A 24,931-nucleotide genomic window follows, 5' to 3' on the forward strand; every position below is an offset into this window, starting at 1 on the left:
TTTAAAATCTTACCTTAGTATAACTTATTCATTATAATTAATGAGCCAGTATTGATATACTAATATTAACTAAAGTTCTTACTTTACTCATATGTCCTTAGTTATTACTTGATGTCTGTTTTCTGTTCCAGGATTCCATCTGGGATACCACATTACAGTTAGTCATAATGCCTCCTTAGCCTCCTTTGGCTGTAACAATTTTTCACACTTGGCTTGTTTTTGATGACCTTGAAAGTTTTGAGGAGTACTGATCAGGTATCTTGTAGAATGCCCCTCTATTGAAATTTGTCTGCTACCTTTGTCATGATTAAGCTGGAGCTATGTATGGGTTATTGGGAAGAAGACCACAGAGGTAAAATGTCCTTTTTTGATATCATATCATGAAGACATATTATCAACATGATTAATAATAATTGATGTTGGCCTTGATCATCTGGCTGAAGCAGGGCTTATCAGTTTCCTTCACTGTAAAGTTACTCATTTTTTAATCACTTTTTCCATGTTGTATTCTTTGGAAGAAAATCGCTATATGCCTAATTTTTTAAATAAATGAATTACTCAGTTAAAGGAAGGCTTGTACTTGAGCATGTCATATTAAGCTGTTTCCAAAGAAAGCTACTGTGACTACAGAAACAGTCTCTTTTTAGTTACAGCATCTCTCTCTGCAACTGGCAGGACACTTCTATCACTTCTCAGATTTTCAGGTTCCAAATATGAAGCGCACACACACACACACACACACACAAATGAAGCTGAGTAATTGATGTAGAGTTCCAAAGTGAGATGAGAAGGAGTTAACCCAAAAATCAACTATAGGTCCTTCTGACTTTCAATCCTGATTCTGATGTTCTAGAAGTAAATTTAACCCAAAATGTATTAAGTCTTTTTTTCCCCAAGAGAATAGCTACTTTTCTGAATGGGAAATTCCTTAATGAGAAAATCTAATAACTTGGAGTATTTTTTTTTTTTTGGCAGGGGAGGGCTACAGAATCACATCTTCTGCAATACTGCCAAGGTAAATGCCACTGCACCAAATCATCTGCTACTCCTCTTTCAATGTAGTTGCCTAACTTCCTGCCAGTCCTGTTCCCCAAAACAGAAAACAACAACAAAGAGCTCCCTGAGCAAGCTCAGCCACCACTTTTCCTGCAAGCTCCCCTCAACAGTGTTCACATTCCATGACTCATACACTAGTGTTCGTGTTACCACATGTGTTTTTTAAAATTGTTACATTTATTCACTTTATTCTCCATCCAAGCCTGAACTAAGTCCTGCCCCTGAGTAATATGAGTCATGAGTTTCGAATCTTCTCCCTCTCCATCTGAGAGAGGAGATGTAACTTCATCTCCTTCACTTCACACAAATCTAAAATGACAGGAAAATGGTCACTCATTGATAAAAGAGTAGTAACAATCAGAAATAAGAAATACCCATTTACTCTGCATTCCCAGTTATGAAATAACCTTTTAATGGACTTCCAAGACAGAAACATTCAGTCTTCAGCAAGTATTATCACACAGTCTCAGCATGTTAGAGTTAAACTCTATCCAGACCACTGTACCCCTGCCTGAAGATACATCACAGTCTCCTTCAGAGTGCTACCTTTGAATACACACTCTCATTAAAGTTCTAAGAGCAATTTTAAAGTCATCAAGTTTAGAGGAAAAAATTTTTTAAAAAGAATAAACTACCCTCTCCTTCTTTTCCATATATCAAAAGTTATCTTTTCAAAAGCACATAACTAAAAACAGGAGATGCATGGTGTGCCTGAATAAAGTGAGCATTTCAAGTTCTTGGTTTAGCTTTGCTGAAATATAACACTAGGTCTCTAAGAAAGTGGACAGATTAATATCACATTTCATTGTGAACATTTAGGACTTTAAAATGTTTGCTGTCATCTAGGTCTAGGTTATCTGTGGATAATTAATTTCATGATATTTCTGTCAACTTATATCCTCACATGCAGCCTCTTTTTCTAGCTTTCTTCTTAGCATTATTCCATGTCCTTTCCTCCCACTTATTGCTCATTCCTGGACCCTAGATCACTGCATGTTGTTACATGGTCCAGTTTGCTGCTTCCTGAAAGAACATCTCCTGCCTGTAATGCCTTTGAGAATAGAGTCTTTCTGAAGCCATTAATATTCAGAAGGAGCCACACAGTAGTACTCAAAATGTATTCATTCATTGAATGAATGAATTCTCCTAACCACATTACTCATCAAATTGTCTAAAGTGGTTTTTTCTTTTAATTATTTATATAGTCCCATAGGAGATAATAAAGTTGACTCACAGAAGGTAGAAATATATTACCTAAGCAAATCTAGAACCTAAAAATGGTATGTATTCTAACAATAGATTGTAGCAGATGGTTCACCAATAATAACCAAGGCTCTCTCTTCTCACCATCTCATAATAAGAAATGACAAACTGTCTTTAAAATTACTTCTCATCAATAAGGGGAAAATGAATCAAATAAAAAGAGACAATCAGGGCTTTCAAGAGACACTTTGCACATATCAGATCTGGCTACTTAAAGGGCTGAGATTGTGGAAACTGGCAAGAAAAAAAAATTTTTTTTTAATCTTAACTGCTTAAATTGTTAGCAGTGCAAAAGTTATTTAAAATGGCCAGATTTGTCATTGCAGATTTGGGGTATTTGTGACCAAGGTCTTTCCATGTATCCGCTGTTGGTGTGCTTTTATCTGTTTTTTGTTTGTTTGTTTGTTTGATTGATTGATTGGCTTTTAGCAGTTTAAAACAATAGACAGTGATTATCTTAGACTTTCTATGGCTCAGGAATCTGCATACAGATTAGCTGGGCGCCTCTGGTTCAGGGTCTTTCTCAAGGCCATGGTTAAGGTGTTGGCCAGGGCTGCCCAAGCAAGGAATTCTAATTTGAATAGAGAAAGCAATAGTCAGGAGATTAATCAATGCATCTTTTTTTAAATTTAGGGTATTTTGTTTTGTTTTTGCCAAAATTTCACTATGTTGCTCAGGCTGGACTTGAAATCCTAGACCAAAGGGATCCTCTCATGCTGGCCTCAGCCTCTCTAGTACCTGAGACTACAGTCCTGTCCCACCGTGCCTAGTTTAATTCGTGTTTTTTGTTTGTTTGTTTGTCTGTTTGTTTGTTTTTGAGATGAAATTTTGCTCTTATTGCCCAGGCTGGAGTGCAATGGCAAGATCTCAACTCACTGTAGCCTCTGCCTCCCAGGTTCGAGTGATTCTTCTGCCTCAGCCACCCAAGTAGCTGGGATTACAGCTGCTTGCCGCCATGTCCAGCAACTTTTTGTATTTTTAGTAGAGATGGGGTTTCTCCATGTTGGCCAAGCTGGTCTCCAACTCCTGACCTCAGGTGATCCTCCTGCCACAGCCTCCCAAAGTGCTGGGATTACAAGTGTGAGCCACCATTCACAGCAATTAGCACATTTTTAAAAGCCATAACCAGGCCAGGTGCAGCGGTTCATGCCTGTAATCCTAGCATTTTGGGAGGCAGAGACAGGCGATCACCCAAGGTCAGGAGTTAGAGATCAGCCTGGCCAACATGGTGAAAACCCGCCTCTACTAAAAATACAAAAAAAATAAAAAAAATACTGGGGCATGGTGGTATGTTCCTGTAATCCCAGCTACTCAGAAGTCTGAGGCAGGAGAATCTCTTGAACCTGGGAGGCAGAAGTTGCAGTGAGGCAAGATCACACCACTACCTTCCAGCCTAAGTGACAGAGCGAGACTCTATCTCAAAAATAAATAAATAAGTTTTAAGAGCAATTTTAAAGTCATCAAGTTTAGAGGAAAACATTTTTAAAAAGAATAACATATAGAGAAAAAGTTAATAGTATTTCTAAATAAGCAGTATTATCTCATTTGCAAAAGTGAAAAAAGCATTAAGAATATTTTAAACACAGTCTCATTATACTGTTGATTCTGGAAGAGTAATGCCCAAGGGAAAAGTAGAGGTACTGATTTTCTGAAATAATTGAGCCCCCAAATCCTTTCAACTTGGCTTTGGAATGCAGCCATGGAATGCGCATGAACTTAAAGTCTCCTCTCAAACCCACCACAGCATTACCCTAACTCAGAGATTAAAGATAAAACCTACTCAACTAGGCCCTGTAGCTCCTGGCCTCACTCTGGCCATTCCTGCCTCTTTAGTGTCATCTCGCTCCCTGCTCCCTCCCTGGCCCCTCAAAACCAGCCTACTTCTTCCCACCTCCAGCCTTTGCACAGGTTGTTCCCTCTGTCTTGGCTGTTCTCCCCATGTCTCTGCCTATTCTATCCATCTGACTCATAAAGATCCCTTGGAACTTAAAAGTCTCTTCCTCAGAGCTGTGCTCAGGTTTCCCATAGCCCCTTATACATGATATTTTTCCCATAAAGCACTTAAAGCCTGTATAAAAGAAGGCTTTGCACAGAGTCAGCCTTTTGCCCTTCCATCCCTTCTGCTATGTGAGTGCATAACATTCAAGGTACCATCTTAGAAGTAGAGACAGGGAAGTGCCCTCACCTGACACTGAACCTTCTGGGCCTTTGATCTTGAACTTCCACCCTGAAAAACTGGGAAATAAATATCTATTATCTATAAATTTCCCAGTCTAGGATATTTTGTAATAACAGCACAAACAGCCTAAGACACTCTCCTTCTGTCATTCATTTCCTCCAAGACCTAACCCTATTGACTTTCGCTCTTTGTGTGCATCCAGAGCGGGGAGAGAAAAAGAACATTGGAGGTAAATTATCACTGATGTCCACCTACCAACTTAAGTTTCATAATATAAGTTATTGAAGTAATTTAAATCAAATCACTTAGTTCTTACTCTGGCTTCTAGGAAAGGTGGGAGGCTGTCAGACTTTTCATTCTGTAAGACAGTCAGAATGCTTCAGTTTTGTATTATCTATCTGACTGGATTATCTTAACCATTATTACAGATAATTGTGATCTGATCACACATGGGCTTTCCATTTTTAATTTGTGAAAACAATCTTGTCAAAATGTATTAATTCTTATGAAAGCCTAGCTGTATGAAAATCAATAATAGCTAAGTGTATCCTACTTTGATTGAGACTATAAGTGCTCTATATTATTTGTTTAAGTTGATTACTTGTCATTCATTCATTTACTCATTCCTTCAGCAAATACTTACTGATGACTATCTTGGTGATATGCATGATTCCAGCATCAAGTATACAAGGATCAGTGAGGGTTTCCCCATAGCCCAAGGAGTCCACAGTCTTATAGTATGAAAGCATCTTGCTTTTCCTCAAAAGAAAAAAGAAACATTTTCAGGTCAGAAGATAGAAATTATCTTTAAAAATCCTAACTGTACTTGGAATAGTAAAAGTTATCAAAGTGGACTTTGATGATGTGGCACCATGTTATTCTTAGGAGTAAGCAAAAGAAGCACAAAGATGAGCCTATATTTTCAGAGACACCCACCACTATGCCTATGAAAGTCTCCAAAATCTCCCAGGAAGCTTTTTTTTTTTTCTTGAGACAGAGTCTCACTCTGTCGCTCAGGCTGGTGTGCAGTGGTGCAATCTCAGCTCACTGCAACCTTGGCCTCCCAGGCTCAAGCCATCCTCCCACCTCAGTCCCCCAAGTAGCTGGGATTACAGATGCATGCCACAACACTAAGCTGATTTTGTATATTTTAGTAGAGATGGGATTTTGCCATGTTGGTCAGGCTAGCCTCAAACTCCTGGCCTCAAGTGATCCGCCCATCTCAATCTCCCAAAGTGCTAGGATTACAGGCATAAGCCACTGTGCCCAGCCCCCAGGAAGCTTTCTAAGAAGTTTTACTTATGGTTATAACTGTGGTCATATCTGAAGGCTAATTAAACGCTAATGTGGTTTTTATAAGTTCTATACTAAAAAACCAAAAGACCACCCAAAGGTACACTTAGGGCTTCCCATCTGTTTCAGGGAACCATAAGACCACCCACATGTCCAATGATTCATAGAAGGACTTGTGGGACCCAACATATATTTATCCACACAGTATTTATTCGTGGACACATCAGAAGCATGTACATGGATTTCTCTAGATTCCAGAGCACTCTCCACATAAGTGTTCCTTTCTCTACCAGCAAAAACTGCAGTAATGTATGTATAGCTTCTGTCCAGGGAGACTCATTAGAAAGAAACTCAGCATCCAAAGTTTATACTGGGGTGGTCATGTGGGCACACTTTGCTTGGCAATTACCAAAATTCCAGAGTACCAGAATACAGTAGCTGTTCACTATAAATCGCATTGCTTGTACAGGCTAGGTACAGTGAATCTTCCTTATCTATTAGGAGATGGAGAGAACGTTCCAAAAGCCAAGTTCTCAGATGCCAGCCAAGGACTAAACTTGCAAGCATGCCCTTCTGAAGATGAGTAACCTTGGGCTTGCTATAGTTTCTTCTGTGCACACCATTTTTTAAATCTTCTGCCAGAATATATGCTGTAGGAAATAGAAAAGTTCACTTTTATTTATCTTTGTATACGTGGCTTTGGAAAATGAGGCTAACCTCAATTTTTAGGTACTGTTATCACTAAAGTTATTTCTAGCAATTATCATCTTTAGATAGATATTACTGCTACTAATACTATTATTGCTACCAATTTTAGTAGTAATTATTATTAGTAGTGACTATATATAATATTAATATACTGTGTACTATTTTATAGAATATTCATCTATTAATAATCTATCCAATAATCTTTTAAAAATCTTTGAAAGATATTAACATGCTGAGATCATGAAATTTTAAAGAGATTCTGTGTTTGGTTCCTTATATTCTAAACTGTTACATTCTTTAACAGGACAAGCTTACTGCAGCTTGAAGGAGACAACCATGGATTTGAGGCGTGTGAAGGAATATTTCTCTTGGCTCTACTATCAATACCAAATCATTAGCTGCTGTGCTGTTTTAGAGCCCTGGGAGCAATCTATGTTTAACACCATCTTGCTAACCATTATTGCTATGGTGGTATACACTGCCTATGTCTTTATTCCAATCCACATTCGCCTGGCTTGGGAATTTTTCTCAAAAATATGTGGATATCACAGTACAATTGCTAACTGATCTTGTTCACATTCTGTGAAATGGCATTGCATATTTATATGTTGCTTACAATTCATTGATTTAGGTAACTATCCTGTCTTCATTCACTATCTGACCTGAAAAGCACTCTCTTCTCTAGGCACTGTTATATTCTGCCTTCCGCCGGGAGTTTGAAGTAGATGTCTCTTTAGTTTCTTTCACACATGCTACATTGTGCATCAGACCATAGATAATACAATGACTTTACCTCACATACCATATTCTCTCAACACAAATCTATGAATTTAGTTTATTTAAAATTGGAACAATTCCTACAAAATTTTTCTGGAAAACAGGTTCATAACAGAACTACCAGAATCATACTTAAAGTGCTCCCTTGATACTTATTCTATGCTGAAGGATATATTTTTTTAAATCTTTATAGGCTACTGTCAGAAGTATCTTATCCTTGTTTACGATGTACAAAAAGATGTGGATAAATTATATGGATCCCCTAAGTCTTATTTTCGAGTAAGCTGATGATACTTTTAGTTCAAATGTAAAAGAATAAGCTGGAGGCAGTTATATCCCTTCGTACACTGTTCATGAATTGTTTTAAATGCTTCTTGAAGTCTGGCTTTATAACCGTTTAAAATCAACAATGTTGATTTTAGATAACCAAGTAAGTATTATAATACAAAATAATTTTAAGTGTAAGAAACAAAAGTATAATCAAAGTAAATTCAGATATTGTGATTTGTGGGGTTGCCTTGCCTTGCATGATGCTGGGGGGAAAAGATAAAAGAAATGTTTCCTTTTTGTGTTTTATTCAGTAGACAGAGAAAAAAAGCAAGTATTGGGCTACAGGAAGAAAAGCTAATAAATAGGCTGGAAGTAATATTCTACCAGCAGGAACTCAACAGCTTCAGTTAAGTGCTTTGATATTGTGGCTCCTTTGCAGAGCCAAAGCAAGATTTTTAAAATTTACTTCAAAGTGTTTATCTTCAAAACAAATATAAGGTTTTAATTATACTGCTGAAGCAAATGTGAATGCCAAAGACTAAGTTTGCAGTTTTCCTTTCCTCCCAACAAATATTAATGTATGTCATTTAGAGGGTACAAATGTAAATAGGTTTGAACAATATTTGAACTCTTGTTTGTGTTACGAAAAAAAGTTTTCCAAGGAGAGCTAGAGAGAAAGATGTTTGGCATGCCAAATTAACTTGCATGTTTGTTAAAAAAGCAAACACATGTTTTGAAGAGAAACCAGATCTGAACATGTATTTGTTGAGTTTTGCAAAATAAAATTAATTTTGTAAGTAAATATCTACCTCCAGATTTACTTTTTTTCATATTGCACTAAATATCTAGATGGTACATTGCATATTTCTCCCTAGTTTATCAATTTTTAATGATCCAATATGGTAACTGATCTTAAAATGGCAACATAAGCTAACATATATCAAGGAACTTCTCCATGCTGGACACATTTTCCATGTTGGAGTAGGTATAAAGGTCTCCCACTTACAGGTAGAGTCTGGAACTTGAAAAAGTTACATTTCTTGTTCAAGGTCAATTAGCTACTAGTAGCATAGCAAGGATGCAATCCAGGTCAGGACCACACTAGGCCCTGCAAATATTTGGTACATGAAAGCCCAGGGGAGGACAAAATGAACAAATGAAAGTTGATGGGATGAGTGTCACCAACGTCAGAAAGTAGAACTCCATCAAATAAAAGGAAAGGGATAAGGAGACAGCCCAGATTAGAGGCATGATAAGCTGAGGTCCCAGCTGTCACCTTTGCTGCTGTATTTGGGATGTTATGTTCACTCATTTTTATGTTTCCAGGGCCCACATGCCTATTTTGAAAGATTGCTTTCACTTCTATATATTTAACAGAGAATTCTCAGTTAAGCATCAACTTGGATGCATTCCCAGTTCATAATGATTCAACACCCTTATATACAAGGACCCCTGTTAAGAACTCTTGGAATTCAGTCACAAAGATACTGCATTGACCTTCTTAAAAAATTCTCCTTCTAAAAATAAGAGTTAAAATAAACACAAATAGAAAATAGACACAGCAAAGCTTAATAAAAAATTATTTCAAAGAACCCCCCAGGATGTCACCTCAAAGGTATTTCTTCTGCACAGTCAAAATAATAAATACAGGGTTCAAAAAACATAATCAAAAATAGTTTGGGGGAAAAAAAACTATCAGTGTATAGTGGAAAAGAAGAGTAAACATTACCTTCTTTGCTTGCTAAGTTGATTTTCTAGACATGGCAGGGACATTCTTTACCTTGGCCACAGTTTGCCTAGATTAGAAACACTTTTCATGTGTTTTTCCTTTGTTCCCATTACTTGGATATTTCAATAACGTGTACATAACTTTAAAAACAAGAAAGGCCAAAGATTCCACGGTTCTGGTGAGCTTGCATTTGTCACTCACCAAACGGAAAATTATAATATGTCCTTTCCTTTTGCCATGCAGAAGCTGTGGAGTTTGATTAGGTCCCATTTGTCTATTTTGACTTTTGTTGCCAATGCTTTTGGTGTTTTGGTCATGAAGTCCTTGACTACTCCTATGTCCTGAATGGTTTTGCCTAGATTTTCTTCCAGGGTTTTTATGGTGTTAGGTCTTATGTTTAAGTCTTTAATCCATTTGGAGTTAATTTTAGTGTAAGGTGTCAGGAAGGGGTCCAGTTTCTGCTTTCTGCACATGGCTAGCCAGTTTTCCCAACACCATTTATTAAACAGGGAATGCTTTCCCCATTGCTTGTTTTTGTCAGGTTTGTCAAAGATCGGATGGTTGTAGATATGTTGTGTTGCCTCCAAAGCCTCTGTTCTGTTCCATTGATCTATATGTCTGTTTTGGTACCAGTACCATGCTGTTTTGATTACTGTAGTCTTGTAGTATAGTTTGAAGTCTGGTAGTGTGACGCCCTAGACTGTGTTCTCTTTGCTTAGAATTGACTTGGCTATGCGGACTCTCTTTTGGTTCTATATGAAGTTTAAGGTGGTTTTTTCCACAGCTTCTGCCTGGCAAAAGAAACAGTCACTAGAGTGAATGATCAACCAACAGAATGGGAAAAAAATTTTGCAGTTTACCCTGACAAAGGGCTGATATCCAGAATTTACAAAGAACTAAAACAGATTTAGAAGAAAAAAAAAACCCATTCAAAAGTGGGAAAAGGATATGAACAGACCTTTACAAAAGAAGACATTGATGAGGCCAACAAACATATGAAAAAATGCTCATCATCACTGGTCATTAGAGAAATGCAAATCAAAACTACATTGAGATACCATCTCATGCCAGTTAGAATGGCGATCATTAAAAAATCTGGAGACAATAGATGCTGAAGAGGATATGGAGAAATAGGAACACTTTTACACTGCTGGTGGGAGTGTAAATTAGTTCAACCATTGTGGAAGACAGTGTGGTGCTCCCTCAAGGACCTAGAAATAGAAAATCCATTTAACCCAGCAATCCCATTACTGGGTATATATCCAAAGGATTATAAATTGTTCTACTATAAGGACTAATGCACACGAATGTTCATAGCAGCACTGTTTACAATAGCAAAGACCTGAAACCAACCCAAATGCCCATCGATGATTAGACTGGACAGGGAAAATGTGGCACATATACACCATGGAATGTTATGCAGCCATCAAAAACGATGAGTTTGTACCCTTTGTAGGGACATGGATGAAGCTGGAGACCATCATTCTCAGCAAACTGACACAAAAACAGAAAATGAAATACCACATGTTCTCACTCATAGGCAGGTGTTGAACAATGAGAACACATGGACACAGGGAGGGGAGCACTACACACTAGGGTCTGTTCGGGGGAATAGGGGAGGGACAGCGGTGGGGGGGGAGCTGGGGAGAGATAGCATGGGGAGAAATGCCAGATATAGGTGAAGGGGAGAAAGGCAGCAAATCACACTGCCAGGTATGTATCTATGCAACTATCTTGCATGTTCTTCACATGTGCCCCAAAACCTAAAATGCAATTAAAAAAAAAAGATGTTCTTTCCCTGGTATTGGCCAAGTCAACAATTACATTCATCTACTTGTGCAACAACAAAAATAACAAAAAAAAAAGCCAAGATATAAGGTAGTTTCAATATAAATATGGGACTAATCAATGTTTATTAAGTTGTTTGTAAAAAAACATCACTCATCCACATTTTCTATTTTTTCTTCTTCCATCACAAATATATTTAGATCCTCTAACTGGGGTGATCTTGGAAGGCAGATTTGTCCTTATTTCTGAATTCCCTGGTACAGGGCTTAGCAAATTCCCACCCAAGAGGATTAGGTAGCTCCCGCTACACTGTGACCACACAAAAACAAAGAAGCTCAGAGTCTATATTGGGCCAACCTCAAGATAGACAGTTTGTTGGCTTCATTATGTCTTCTTTTGTAAAGTGTCTGTTCATGTCCTTTGCCGCTTTTGAATGAGCTTGTTTGTTTTTTTCTTGTAAATCTGTTTTAGTTCTTTGTAGATTCTGGATATCAGCCCTTTGTCAGATAGCTAGATTGCAAATATTTTTTCCCATTCTGTTGGTTGCCAATTCACTCTAATGACTGTTTCTTTTGCTGTGCAAAAGATGTGGAGTTTGATTAGGTCCCATTTGTCTATTTTGGCTTTTGTTGCCAATGCTTTTGGTGTTTTGGTCATGAAGTCCTTGCCTATGCCTAATTCCTGATTGGTTTTGCCTAGATTTTCTTCCAGGGTTTTTATGGTGTTAGGTCTTATGTTTAAGTCTTTAGTCCATCTGGAGTTAATTTTAGTGTAAGGTGTCAGGAAGGGATCCAGTTTCTGCTTTCTGCACACGGCTAGCCAGTTTTCCCAACACCATTTATTAAACAGGGAATCCTTTCCCCATTGCTTGTTTTTGTCAGGTTTGTCCAAGATCGGATAGTTGTAGATGTGTGGTGCTGCCTCCAAAGCCTCTGTTCTGTTCCATTGATCTATATGTCTGTTTTGGTACCAGTACCATGCTGTTTTGATTACTGTCACCTTGTAGTATAATTTGTAGTATAGTTTGAAGTTTGGTAGTGTGATGCCTCATGCTGTGTTCTTTCTGCTTAGAATTGACTTGGCTATGTGGGCTCTCTTTTGGTTTCATATAAAGTTTAAGGTGGTTTTTTCCAGTTCTGTGAAGAAGGTCATTGGTAGCTTGATGGGGATAATGTTGAATGTGTAAATTACTTTGGGAAGTATGGCCATTTTCACAATATTGATTCTTCCTAACCATGAACATGGAATGTTTCTCCATCTGTTTGTTCCTCTCTGATTTCATTGAGCAGTGGTTTGTAGTTCTCCTTGAAGAGGTCCTTTACTTCTTTGTTAGTTGTATCCCCAGGTATTTTATTCTCTTTGTAGCAAATGTTAATGGCAGTTCATTCTTGATTTGGCTCTCTTTAAGTCTGTTATTGGTGTATAGGAATGCTTGTGATTGTTGCACACTGATTTTGTATCCTGAGACTTTGCTAAAGTTGCTTATCAGTTTCAGGAGATTTGGGACTCAGATGATAGGGTCTTGTAGATATACAATCATGTCGTCTGCAAATAGGGACAATTTGATTTCCTCCTTTCCTATTTAAATACCCTTTATTTCTTTTTCTTACCTGATTCTCTGGCTAGAACTTCCAATACTATATTGAATAGGAGTGGTGAGAGAGGGCATCCTTGTCTAGTGCCAGATTTCAAAGGGAATGCTTCCAGTTTTTGTCCATTCAGTATGATATTAACTGTTGGTTTGTCATAGATAGCTTTTATTATTTTGAGATACGTTCCATCAATATCTAGTTTATTGAGGGTTTTTAGCATAAAGCACTGTTGATGTCAAAGGCCTTCTCTGCATCAATTGAGATAATCATGTGGTTTTTGTCTTTGGTTCTGTTTATGTGGTGAATCGTTTATAGACTTGCGTATGTTGAACCAGCCTTGCATCCCCGGGATAAAGCCTACTTGATCATGGTGGATAAGCTTTTTGATGTGCTGTTTCAATCGGTTTGCCAGTACTTTATCGAAGATTTTTGCATCTATGTTCATCATGGATATTGGCCTGAAGTTTTCTTTTCTTTTTGAGTCTCTGCTGGGTTTTGGTATCAGGATGATGTTGGTCTCATAAAATGATTTGGGAAGGATTCCCTCTTTTTCGATTGCTTGGAATAGTTTCAGAAGGAATGGTACCAGCTCCTCGTTGTATGTCTGGTAGAATTTGCACATGGCTAGCCAGTTTTCCCAAATTCTGGTCGACTTTGGCTGTGAATCCATCTGGACCTGGGCTTTTTCTGACTGGTAGGCTGTTAATTGCTGCCTCAACTTCAGGCCTTGCTATTGGCCTATTCAGGGTTTCGGCTTCTTCCTGGTTTAGGCTTGGAAGGATGCAACTGTCCAGGAATTTATCCATTTCTTCCAGGTTTACTAGTTTAAGTGCATAGAGTTGTTTGCAATAATCTCTGATGATGGTTTGAATTTCTGTGGAATCTGTGGTGATATCCCCTTTATCATTTTTTATTGCATCTATTTGACTATTCTCTCTTTCCTTTTTTATTAATTTGGCTGGTAGTCTGCCTATTTTGTTGATCTTTTCAAAAAACCAGCTCCTGGATTTATTGATTTTTTGAAGGGTTTTTTTTTGTGTGTGTCTATCTCCTTCAGTTCTGCTCTGATCTTAGTTATTTCTTGTCTTCTGGTAGGTGTTGAGTTTATTTTTATCTTGCTCCTCTGGCTCTTTCAATTGAATGATAGGGTGTCGACTTTAGATCTCTCCTTTCTTCTCATGTGGGCATTTATTGGTGTATATTTTCTTCTAGAGAATGCTTTAAATGTGTCCCAGAGATTCTGGTATGTTGCATCTTCATTCTCGTTGGTTTCAAAGAACATCTTTATTTCTCTGCCTTCATTTCATTGTTTATCCAGTCAACATTCAAGAGCCAGTTGTTCAGTTTCCATGAAGTTGTGTGGTTCTGAGTTAGTTTCTCAATTCTGAGTTCTAACTTGATTGCACTGTGATCTGAGAGACTGTTTGTTCTGATTTCTGGTCTTTTGCATTTGCTGAGGAGTGATTTACTTCCAAGTATGTGGTCACTTTTAGAGTAGGTGTGATGTGGTGCTGAGAAGAATATATATTCTGTGGATTTGGAATGGAGAGTTCTGTAAATGTCCATTAGGTTTGCTTGTTCCATGTCCTGATATGCAGAACATGAAAAATTAACATTTTCTGTCTCGTTAATCTGTCTAATATTGACAATGGGGTGTTAAAGTCTCCCACTACTATTGTGTGGGACTCTAAGTCTTTTGGAAGTCATTAAGAACTTGCCTTATGTATCTGGGTGCTCCTGTATTGGGTGTGTATATATTTAAGGTCATTAGCTCTTCTTGTCACATTGATCTTTTGCCATTATGTAATGTCCTTCTTTGTCTATTTTGATCTTTGTTGGTTTACAGTCTATTTTATCTGAGATGAGAATTGCAACTCCTGCTTCTTTTTGCTCTCCATTTGCTTGGTAAATCTTCCTCCATCCCTTTATTTTGAGCCTTTGTGTATTCTTGCCTGTGAGATGGCTTTCCTGGAAAGAGCACACTGATGGGTTTTGGCTTTTTATCCAATTTGCCAGTCTGTGTCTTTTGATTGGGGCATTTAGCCCATTTACATTTAGGATTAATACTGTTACATGTGAATTTGATCCTGCCATTTTGATGCTAGCTGGCTGTTTTTCCCGTTAGTTGATGCAGTTTCTTCATTGTGTTGATGCTCTTTACCATTTGGTATGTTTTTGGAGTGGCTGGTACTGGTTGTTGCTTTCTATGTTTAGTGCTTCTTTCAGGATCTCTTGTAAAGCAGGCCTGGTAATGATGAAATCTCTGGGTACTTGCTTGTTCATAAAGAATTTTATTTTTCCTTCACTTATGAAGCTTAGTTGGTCTGGATATGAAATTCTGTGTTGAAAGTTCTTTTCTTTAAGGATGTTGAATATTGGCCCCCACTCTCTTCTGGCTTGTAGAATTTCTTCTGAGAGATCTGCTGCGAATCTGATGGACTGCCCTTTGTGGTTAACCCGACCTTTCTCTTTGGCTGCCCTTAGCATTTTCTTTTTAATTTCAACCCTGGTGAATCTGACAATTATGTGCCTTGGGGTTGCTCTTCTTGAGAAATATCTTTGTGGTGTTCTCTATATTTCCTGGACTTGAATATTGGCCTGCCTTGCTAGGTTGGGGACGTTTTCCTGGATAATATCCTGAAGAATATTTTCCAGCTTGGATAAATTTTCTCCATCACATTCAGGTACACCTATCAAACATAGATTAGGTCTTTTCACATAGTCCCATCTTTCTTGGAGACTTTGTTCATTCCTTTTTACCGTTTTTTCTCTAATCATGCCTTCTCATTTTATTTCATTGAGTTGATCTTCGACCTCTGATATCCTTTCTTCTGCGTGGTCAATTCGGCTGTTAAAACTTGTGTATGCTTTGTGAAGTTCTCATGTTGTGTTTCGCAGTTCCATCAATTCACTTATATTCCTCTCTAAGTTGTTTATTCTTGTTAGCATTTCATCAAATCTTTTTTCAAGTTTCTTAGTTTCTTTGCATTTGGTTAGAAGATGTTATTTTAGCTCACAGAAGTTTCTTATTACCCACCTTCTGAAGCCTGATTCTGTCAATTAATCACACTCATTCTCCATCTAGCCTTGTTCCCTTGCTGCTGAGGAGTTGTGATCCCTTGTAGGAGGAGAGGTGTTCTTATTTCAGGTGTTTTTATCCTTTTTGCACTGGTTTCTTCCCATCTTTGTGTATTTATTCACCTCTCCTCTTTGTAGTTGTCAACTTTCAGATTGGGTCTCTGAGTGGACATTCAATTTGTTGATGATGAAGTTATTTCTTTCTGTTTCTTAGTTTTCCTTCTACTAGTCAGGCTCCTCTGCTGTAGGACTGCTGAGGTCTGTTCCAGGCCCTGCTTGCCTGGGGATCACCTGCAGCAGCTGCAGAACAGTAAGCGTTGCTGCCTATTTCTTCTGCTATCTTTGTCACTAACGGATGCCCACCTGATGTCAGTCTGAGCTCTCCTTTATGAGGACCCTCTTTGGATATACAGGGGTCAGGGAGCTGCTTGAGGAGACAGTCTGTCCTTTATAGAAGCTCAAGTGCTAAGCTCTGAGCTCCATTATTCATTCAGAGTTGCTGGGCATGTATGTTTAAGTCTGCTGCAGCTGAACTCATAAACCACCTTTTTTTTCCCCCAGGTTCTCTGTCCTGGGGAGTTAGGGCTTTACTTATGGGTTTCTGTTGTGCTGCTGCCTTTTTTCAGGGCTGCCCAGCCCAGAGAGGAGGCAGCCTAATGACTGCCTGCCTGCAGAGACTTTGCTGAACTGCTGTGGGCTCCGCCCAGCTCCTCTGTGAACTTCCCTGAAGTCCTGTTTATATGGGTGTAGTTAGAACTTCCTCAGCAATGGCAGCCCACCTCTGTATTGGTGGACTCTCTCTATAATGGTGGGTTGCCTCAGCAATGATGGGCTGCCTCAGCAATGGCGGACTACCTCCATAGTGGTGGAGTGCCTTGGTAATTGTGGACGCTCCTCCCCAAAGAGCTGGACCATCCTGCGTTCAGCTGTGCTTGCTGTGAAATTCTCAATCCAGAGCATTTCAGATTGCTGTTTTTTTGTGAGGGTGGGACCAGCTGAGCCTGATAACTTGGCTCCCTGCCTCAGAGCCTTTTTTCTTTGTGTCCCAGGTGTTCCAGTTGCCTGATGAAAAGGGGCCGGGATCTATGTGATTTCCCGTGTGGTGACCTACTGTGCCAGCTGAAACAGCTGCTCTGAGATTCGTGGCGCATTTTTGCCCAGGAATCTCCTGGCCTGGCTCCCTGTTTCAGTCCCCTTTTCTATCAGTTAAATGGGCAACTCTGTCTTCCCCAAGCTCCAATGACTAGCTAAAACAGTGCCCGAACTTGCGTATTTTGTACAGAGAACCGCTGTGCTGGGGCACCAGCCAAAACAGCCATGCTGGCCAGCAGAAACAGCTATGCCAGCCAAAACAGCAACACTGGCGACCCGTGGGGCTCCTCTTCCTGGGAATCTCCTGGTCTGTGGGCCACAAAAATCCATCTGGAAATGCGGCATCCACTCACCCTCCCCACTTTCGCTGGTAGCTGTAATTCTGAGCTGCTCCTAATCAGCCATCTTGGATCTCTCTCTAAGGTGAGGTTTTTTTTTTTTTTTTTCTGAGATGGAGTTTCGCTCTTGTTACCCAGGCTGGAGTGCAATGGTGTGATCTCGGCTCACTGCAACCTCCGCCTCCTGGGTTCAAGCAATTCTCCTGCCTCAGCCTCCTGAATAGCTGGGATTACAGGCATGTGCCACCATGCCCAGCTGACTTTTTGTATTTTTAGTAGAGATGGGGTTTCACTATATTGACCAGCATGGTCTCGATCTCTTGACCTTGTGATCCACCCAGCCTCCCAAAGTGCTGGGATTACAGGCATGAGCCACCGCACCCGGCTAAGGTGAGTTTTTAAACATCTGGTGGAGGTTTTAAGAGACCCTTTTCCCTCTCTTGTATTCTCCTACCAATTATTCCTTCTCTCCTGCTCCTGTGTTTACTCTCACAGCAATCCCTACACAAGCATTTTTTTTAAAGGGAGGAAATTATTTTAAAAGTTAATTGATGCATTCATAAAGATCTGCAACTGTTTTCTCTTCAAGTGCTGGACCACTGGTTCTTAGCTCTAGCTGTGCATTAGAATTGTCTGGGAGCTTTAAAAAGTACCAATGCATTGCCTGGACCAGAGAAACTAAATTGTAACCCCCAGAAGGGAGCGCCCAACATAGTCATTCAAAAAACTCCCCAGATGATTCCAATATGTGGCCAAGATTGAGAACCATTTTAACAAGCTTTTAGTGAATGCTGATTAAATCACTGAAATCCAGCATCAAGCTGGATACTCCTCTTACTCCCTTCCACTTGCCACGCTTGCTGAACATGTGTATAATATGATCAAAGCACTACTCTTTCTCTAGATACAGTCTTGATCATAACAAACAATGCTTCCTTACTGTTTTTCAGTAAAAGTACTCAACACTCCCAGAGGAGCTTGAAGCGCTTAGTAGTTAGCATCCCACTCCCTGCTGGATTTTGTTCCACATAATGATGTCTTCAATCATTTCATCATGCATCATTTAAGAGCAGTAAAATATCACAATTTATGCTTACAGGCAGGAAGCTCTAAAGGACACCCAGTCTGCTGCTGATGAGCTTAGTAAAATGCTTTCATTTGCAACCTGAGTACAAGATTGTGTCACAATAATTTGGTTAAGCAAGATAGATAGTGCCATCAGCACTGCTGCAGAGCATGCAAAGGTTTATGCATTTCACAATAATAACACAATAGGGCACCTCATGGATGAATGAGTGTTCCTTGCTTCCTTTTGTTTTTAATTACTTGCAGTTATATGTATTTAATGTGATATATATACACACACGAGTGCATATGTACACACACACGTATATATATCACCCAGTGTTATATATATACACACACATATATATATTACCTAGTGTTATATATATATACACACATATGAGTGCATGTGTCTTTTTGGTAGAATGATTCATTTTCCTTTGAGTATATACCCAGTAATGGGATTCCTGGATCAAATGACAGTTCTATTTTTAGGTCTTTGAGAATACTCCAATCTGTATTCCACAGGGGCTGAACTAATTTCATTCCCACCAACAGTGTGTAAACATTGTCTTTCTCCTTATCCTGACCAACATCTGTCATTTTCTGAGGTTTTCATAATAGCCATTCCAGCTGGTGTGAGATGGTATCTCATTGTGTGGTTTTAATTTGCATTTCTCTGATGATTAGTTATGATGAGCATTTTTTCATATTGTTGTCGGTCATCTGTATGTCCTCTTTTGAGAAATGTCTGTTTATGTCATTTGCCCTCTTGTCAATGGGGTATTTGTATTTCTCTTGTTGAGTTAAGTTCCTCAGAGACTCTACATACTAGACTTTTGTCCGATACATAGTTTGCAAATATTTTGGCGAAAATTTTAGTTAGAGACTAAGATAAACAAGTGATATGGATGATGGAAAGATAATCACCCATCAGAGAGTAGAGTGACCCAAGTTCTTCTTACTCTGACTACCTGTATGTGGCCTTGTGGTAAGCGACTTCACCTCTCTGGGATCCAATTTCTCTGCTGTGAAAAGAAAGACTCCTCTGGGAATAGCACATGTGTTTCTCTCTTATTAGTTCTTTTGATCACTGGCAGGGCCATCCTAGAAGATCATGTTGTAAAGAATTTTGAAGCCCTATACCTGCTCATTGGAAAGAATGCCATTATGAACATACCAGCGTCCATCATGAGGTCAGGAGAAAAAAAGTGGACTTTCAGTTCCACTGGGTCAAAAACCATAGAATTACTTTCCTAACCCAGTGTAGTGGCTGGAAACCTGTAGAAACAAAATGAAAACACCTACTTAACAACACTGTAATTGCTAATCTTTACAGCCACATAAAAATGTGTACACACATACTGACAGCATGTCTCTATATACTCAGGTACACTTATTCTTCTACTTCAGTTCAAATTCTACCTCTTCTACTAGACCAACTACATGCCATAACAATAAACAGCTAATATTTATATGGTACATACTATGCATCAGGTGCTCTTCTAAGCATTTTGCATATGTAATTCATTTAATTCTCATGACAATCCCATTAGGTAGATATCATTACCCTCATTCTACAGAAGGGAAAGCTGAGGCACAGATTGTTTAAGTGACTTATTCAAGGTTACACAGTTAGTAAAAGAGCTGAGATTTGAACTGAAGCAGTCAGCGGCAGAGGTGAAATGTTTAACCATTGGACAAAATAGCACCTTCTAATCATCCACATAAACCATCCCTATACCACACTTTTTTTCTGCATTCTATCATTTGCTGATTCTGTGTGATTATAGAACATTGTGATTATCTGTGTGATTATAGGATCAATGTGGTAAGCACTTTGAGATTTAGACAGAACATTATATAGAATGTCCATAGATTCTGGTTTGCCCATCTGGTGCTTTTGGTTGGGGATGAGGAAATTCAGAGAAGATTTCCTACATGAAGCGATGCCTCAGCGACATCTTAGAGGATAAATGGCAATTAGCCACATTAAAATTAGCAATTAAAATCAGTTTATTCTCTAATATTAACATTCTCAGTTGCCAATTGGTTATATTACTTGGACCTCTAAATATATCTTTCAGTAAGCAGAGTTAACCATGCCTCCCCAAAACTCAAAGAAAACTTCACATTATATGTAAGAATGAAGCTCAGTGCTGTTATAATTAAAGTACCTTGCTTTTCATATGAAAGTCTTAATATGTCACTTTTAAGTGATGTTCTCGTGTTATTAGAAAAGCAAAGAAAAATTTAATAAAATTCTTGATTAGGAAAGAAGAAAATAATTCAGGGCAAAAGAGGGAGATAAATAGTTCCTTCTCATAGTCAAGAGCTTTAGACTTTCCAATAAATCAAAGGTAATGATCTACTAACTTCATGAGGATGTGAAGAAAAAGATGCCACATCTTGGTGAGTTCCAGACAAATTAAAACTGGCTCTACTTATATACTCTGTGACCTAATTTAGGCGGTGGTTAGGCCAACAGGAAAGCACAGTGACCAGATAGAATAGAAAGGGACTATATTGGAATAGTATTTTTTATAATCTTGCCTTTTATTTAATAGTTACATTTTTCAAATTTATTGCAATGATTAATAATTATTTAAGTTAACCATGATGGTGACTTTACATTATAGTCATGCAAAGATACTATCCCTGCAAGACATATTTATGTATAAGACCTGAAAACACTGAGATGCTCAGAAAACAAATGTCAAGGAGGACATGACTGCTTCTCATTTCTGAAAAGGTGCACCAGAATGAGTCTGAGTTAATTAATTCCCATAATAAGATGCTCAAACAAAGCTCAAAAATCAGTCTGCTCTAAAGACAATCATATAGCCTGGAAATTTGAAGTTACCTGCCTCCCGCATGAGGGGCATGGAAGAAAGTGATAAAACTTATCAGAATTGTGAAAGGCTTACCCTTCTAAGAAACCAACTTAGAAGAAAAAGAAACAGATCAGAGACTAGTTCAATGTATCAGCCTAGGCTAAAAACAGAGATCGAGGCCTGGGCAAAAAGGAAAATAATCAGGAGCTTCAGAGAACAGAAATAGGGTGTCAAAACCAATTGAGAAACTCCAAAGGCTGCACTGAGAATGTTGCCTGGAAACTCCATGGTTTCCACTCCAGATAAGGAGCATCTGCAGATTCCAAATTCTTGGCAGCCCTGGGGGTTAGGGTGGAGGAGGCATTTGGACAACCTAACCCAGTTTCCCAGGTTCAATGTTAATACCAGCTCCACCACTTTCAGAGCACACTCTTGGAACCATTCTGGACTTGGACAAGGTACATTTGTAAGTTGAAAGACTCAAGAGAACAGCAGAACAAGTTTCTATCTGAAGCCACCTTAAGTCAGTGTCCACAATTAGAATGGCCCTAAAAGTTATAGCAACCCCAGAATTTCCATTTATATGCTTCTCTGTAAATGGCAATGTTTTGTATAAAGATGTTATGACCTTTCCTCTATTAATTTGTTTAGCAACCCCCCCTTTTTTTTTCAGGACAAAGGTGAACTTGAGCACAATCTTATATGAATGATCACAAGTTCCATAATAGTATACTTTCTTCCTTTTGCAATTTTTCATACATGTGACATAATTTGCTTAATGTCAATAGTGACAAGAGGTCAGGGATTGCCTATTTTTGTCCACTATTATGTCCTCATCAACTGAAACACTGTCTGGTACCAAGTAGGCTCCCCACCAAAAATGTTTGCTTAAGAGCTAATACCCACTCAAAAAGTTGTGAGGACTAACTGAGAAATAAACATGAAATACCCATCATAGTGACTGGGAACTGAAATGAGTATTTGTTGAATTGAGTGAATGAGTGGAGAAGATTCTACTTCACACACTCTTGGTGTCCCCTCCTGTTACCTTCCTATTTTTTTTTTCATTGTTATACTTTTCAAATGAGTACTCCATGCTTTCATTTCCTCTCTAGTTTCTCTACAATTCTTGGCCTTTCCACTCCACTGAAATGATCCCCTCAAAATCCAAACTGGCAAACTCCCACTTCCTTGAAACTCTCTTCCATGTCTGTGGTTCCATGACTACAGATTCTGCTACAACTTTTCCAACACTTTCTTCCTTTCTGTCAGTGACTTTTGACTATTCTCTTGGGGTGAGTCTTAGCAGGACTGCCCCTTGAACTTTTGCCTTTCTTCTTCTACTAAAATTGAATGTAGCCATTCAAGGTTTCCGCTACCATTTTTGGCTAATTACTCCTAAGTTTTCCTATCTTCTGTATTTGCCTGACCTGTAGTCCCATATTCCCAACACTGGGAAAATCTGTCCTCCATTGTGCTCTTAAAGCTTTTCATACTCCCTGCAATCCCGGTCTGAATGCAACCCTCCATGCAGTGTCTGTTCCCGCCCAGGCTTGTTCAGGGTAAGATCCACATCGTGGGATCTTGTCCTTAAAACTATTACTAAACATTTTCATTTGAATCTCTTGCAAAATCTCAAACTTCATACCAATATCATGTCCTTTCCCCGACCCCACATTTTCTTGCCTCCTGAATTTCTTACTATCAGTGATATCACCATCCACCCACCTGAGCTTAAAATCAAGTACTCTTTGACTCTTCTTCAATTCCCTCATATTCATCAAATCTTGAACATTTCCTATAATATTTCACATTATTTTCATGCTCCATCCTCCCTGTCAACACACAGACTTAACAAGACCACCAGTCCCATCTGGATAATCACAACAGCCTTCCCATTCTCAGATATGTAAAGACTTCTGTCTTTTTTTATCTGCTGCAGGTTTGTAGTCTAATATCCTTGCCCTGGCTTTCAGGAATCCACATAATCCAGTTTCCTCTCTTCCGACTACAAATTCAACCTCTCATCAACATCCATGGCCCACTGTGTTCTTACCATTCATCAAGCAAGTGGTGATTTGTTCCCTCCCTATCTGGAAGCCCCCCTATCTGGAATTCTATCTATGGAATTCTGCCCATGATTCAAGGCTGAGATAAAATAATTTCTTACACAGGAAACTCATTATGACAATTCTAGTCCTAAGTGTTTCTTTTACTCTTTTTTACATTTTTATTTTGAAATAATTTTAGATTTGCCAAAAAGTTGCAAAAACTAGAGACTTTCCATATACCTTTCACCTAGCTTCTTCCAATATTTTTAATAATATATCATATAATCATAGTACAAACCAGGAACTTAATATTGCTACAACAATCTTGGCTGAACTAGAGCTCTTATTTGATTTCTTCAGTTGTTCCCTGAATGTCCTTTTTCTCTTCAAGAATCTATTCGGGACACCCATCACATTTGATTGTCTCCCTGGTCTGCTCCAATCTGTGACAGTTCTCATTTTTTCCTTGTCTTTCCTGATCTTGACACTTTTAATGAGTGCTCGTCAGATATTTTGTAGACTGGTCTTCAATTTGAGTTTATCTCCTATTTTCTCATGAGTAAATAGAGGCTTTATGGCTTTTTGGAAAGATTATGGCAAAAATGATATTGTGTCTTTCCCAGGGCCCACTATCAGCAGGTATGTAATGTTGATATGTCTCAATACCAGTGACATTAACCATGACCACTTCGCTACTGTGGTGTTGTTGGGTTTCTCCCTTGCAAATGTATTATTCTTCCCTTTATAAGGGATAAGTGCCTTGGGAGAGAGATTTTGAGACTATGCTGATATCCTATTTCTCCTCAAACTTTTGCCCACTAATTTTATCTGTCACTGGGTCTTGTCCGCAACAGTTATTACTGTGGTATTTCCCCAATGATGGCTTTTTATTCTCCTCATTTATTTTACATTTATTAATTGGAATTCTGTAAGGCTGTGCTTCTTACTATATTGGGATTTTATTTTCATTTTTTTATTTTTATAGGTACATAGTACATGTAAATATTTAGGAGGTATGCAAGGTATTTTGACACAGGCATACAATGTATAACAATCAATCACATCAGGGCAAATGGGGTCTCTATCACCCCAACTATTTATTTGTTTGTGCTATAAACATTCCAATTTGCTCTTTTAGTTAATTTTAAATTGACAGATTATTGTTGACTTTTGTCACCTTGTTGTGCCATCAAATACTATATTTTATTCATTCTATCTAACCATATTTCTGTACCCAGTAAACATCCCCACTTCTGTCCATCCCCGACCCCCTACCCCTGCCCCACTACCCTTCCCAGCCTCTGATAACTACCATTCTACTCTCAATATATTATTTATTTTTGTTGCTCAGCAGATGTCTAGTTTGGAGAATACTGTCCTAGGCATCTGGGGATCCCTGTCCAGTCACAGCTCTGCTCTTAAACCAGCTTTTATCAACTCAAAAATATGTCTGTTATATACCTCCAAGTCAAAGGAGGTAGGTTTCATCACCTGATGAAAAAAGGAGAGAGAGGAACAAGAGGAACTAAAGAAGGGACAGAAGGCAGGAAAAAGAAGAAAAAATAACTGTTTTTTCTTAACTATCAGTTACTTTGAAAGCAAATGGTATTTTAAGGAAACACTTCCCTTTCAATGGATACCCATGTTGAATTCCAAGGAAAGATTCAGAAACAAACGCACTTCTGGCACTTATGCCAACTAAATACTAAATGTATTACACCCCAGGGTAAGAGTTATGGGGACATTACATGCCATAGAACCACCATTATGGCTTTTTTCTCTTCTCTTTTATAGTGAATAAGTATCTAGGCGATGAGT

At 38.6% G+C, this 24,931-nt stretch overlaps 2 protein-coding genes across 8 annotated transcripts in view; one reads left to right on the forward strand and one right to left on the reverse strand.

Annotated features, from left to right (window-relative positions):
• The window catches only part of SPTSSB (serine palmitoyltransferase small subunit B), a 27,121-nt gene extending 18,773 nt beyond the window's left edge, over nucleotides 1-8,348 (forward strand). For 3 of the 6 annotated variants that reach the window (XM_008983542.5, XM_054247332.2, XM_078353914.1), the window contains 2 exons: nucleotides 976-1,015; nucleotides 6,804-8,348. In XM_008983542.5, the coding sequence (XP_008981790.3) occupies nucleotides 976-1,015; nucleotides 6,804-7,066 (303 nt within the window). In that variant the 3' untranslated portion in view covers nucleotides 7,067-8,348. The remainder of the gene's footprint in view (nucleotides 1-975; nucleotides 1,016-6,803) is intronic. The other 3 variants (XM_078353916.1, XM_078353917.1, XM_078353915.1) reach the window with 1 other exon arrangement.
• Nucleotides 1-24,931, reverse strand: part of LOC144579880 (uncharacterized) — a 62,625-nt gene that overhangs the window by 21,715 nt on the left and 15,979 nt on the right. For both annotated transcript variants that reach the window (XR_013528456.1, XM_078353912.1), the window contains exons 2-4: nucleotides 19,409-19,509; nucleotides 6,201-6,441; nucleotides 5,142-5,257 (exon numbers count right to left, since the gene is read on the reverse strand). Coding sequence is in view for 1 of the 2 variants with exons in the window: in XM_078353912.1 (XP_078210038.1) it covers nucleotides 5,142-5,257; nucleotides 6,201-6,441; nucleotides 19,409-19,472 (421 nt within the window). In the remaining variant the exon portion in view is untranslated. The remainder of the gene's footprint in view (nucleotides 1-5,141; nucleotides 5,258-6,200; nucleotides 6,442-19,408; nucleotides 19,510-24,931) is intronic.

Source organism: Callithrix jacchus, chromosome 17 (genome assembly GCF_049354715.1).
Source record: "Callithrix jacchus isolate 240 chromosome 17, calJac240_pri, whole genome shotgun sequence".
Classification (NCBI taxonomy): domain Eukaryota; kingdom Metazoa; phylum Chordata; class Mammalia; order Primates; family Cebidae; genus Callithrix; species Callithrix jacchus.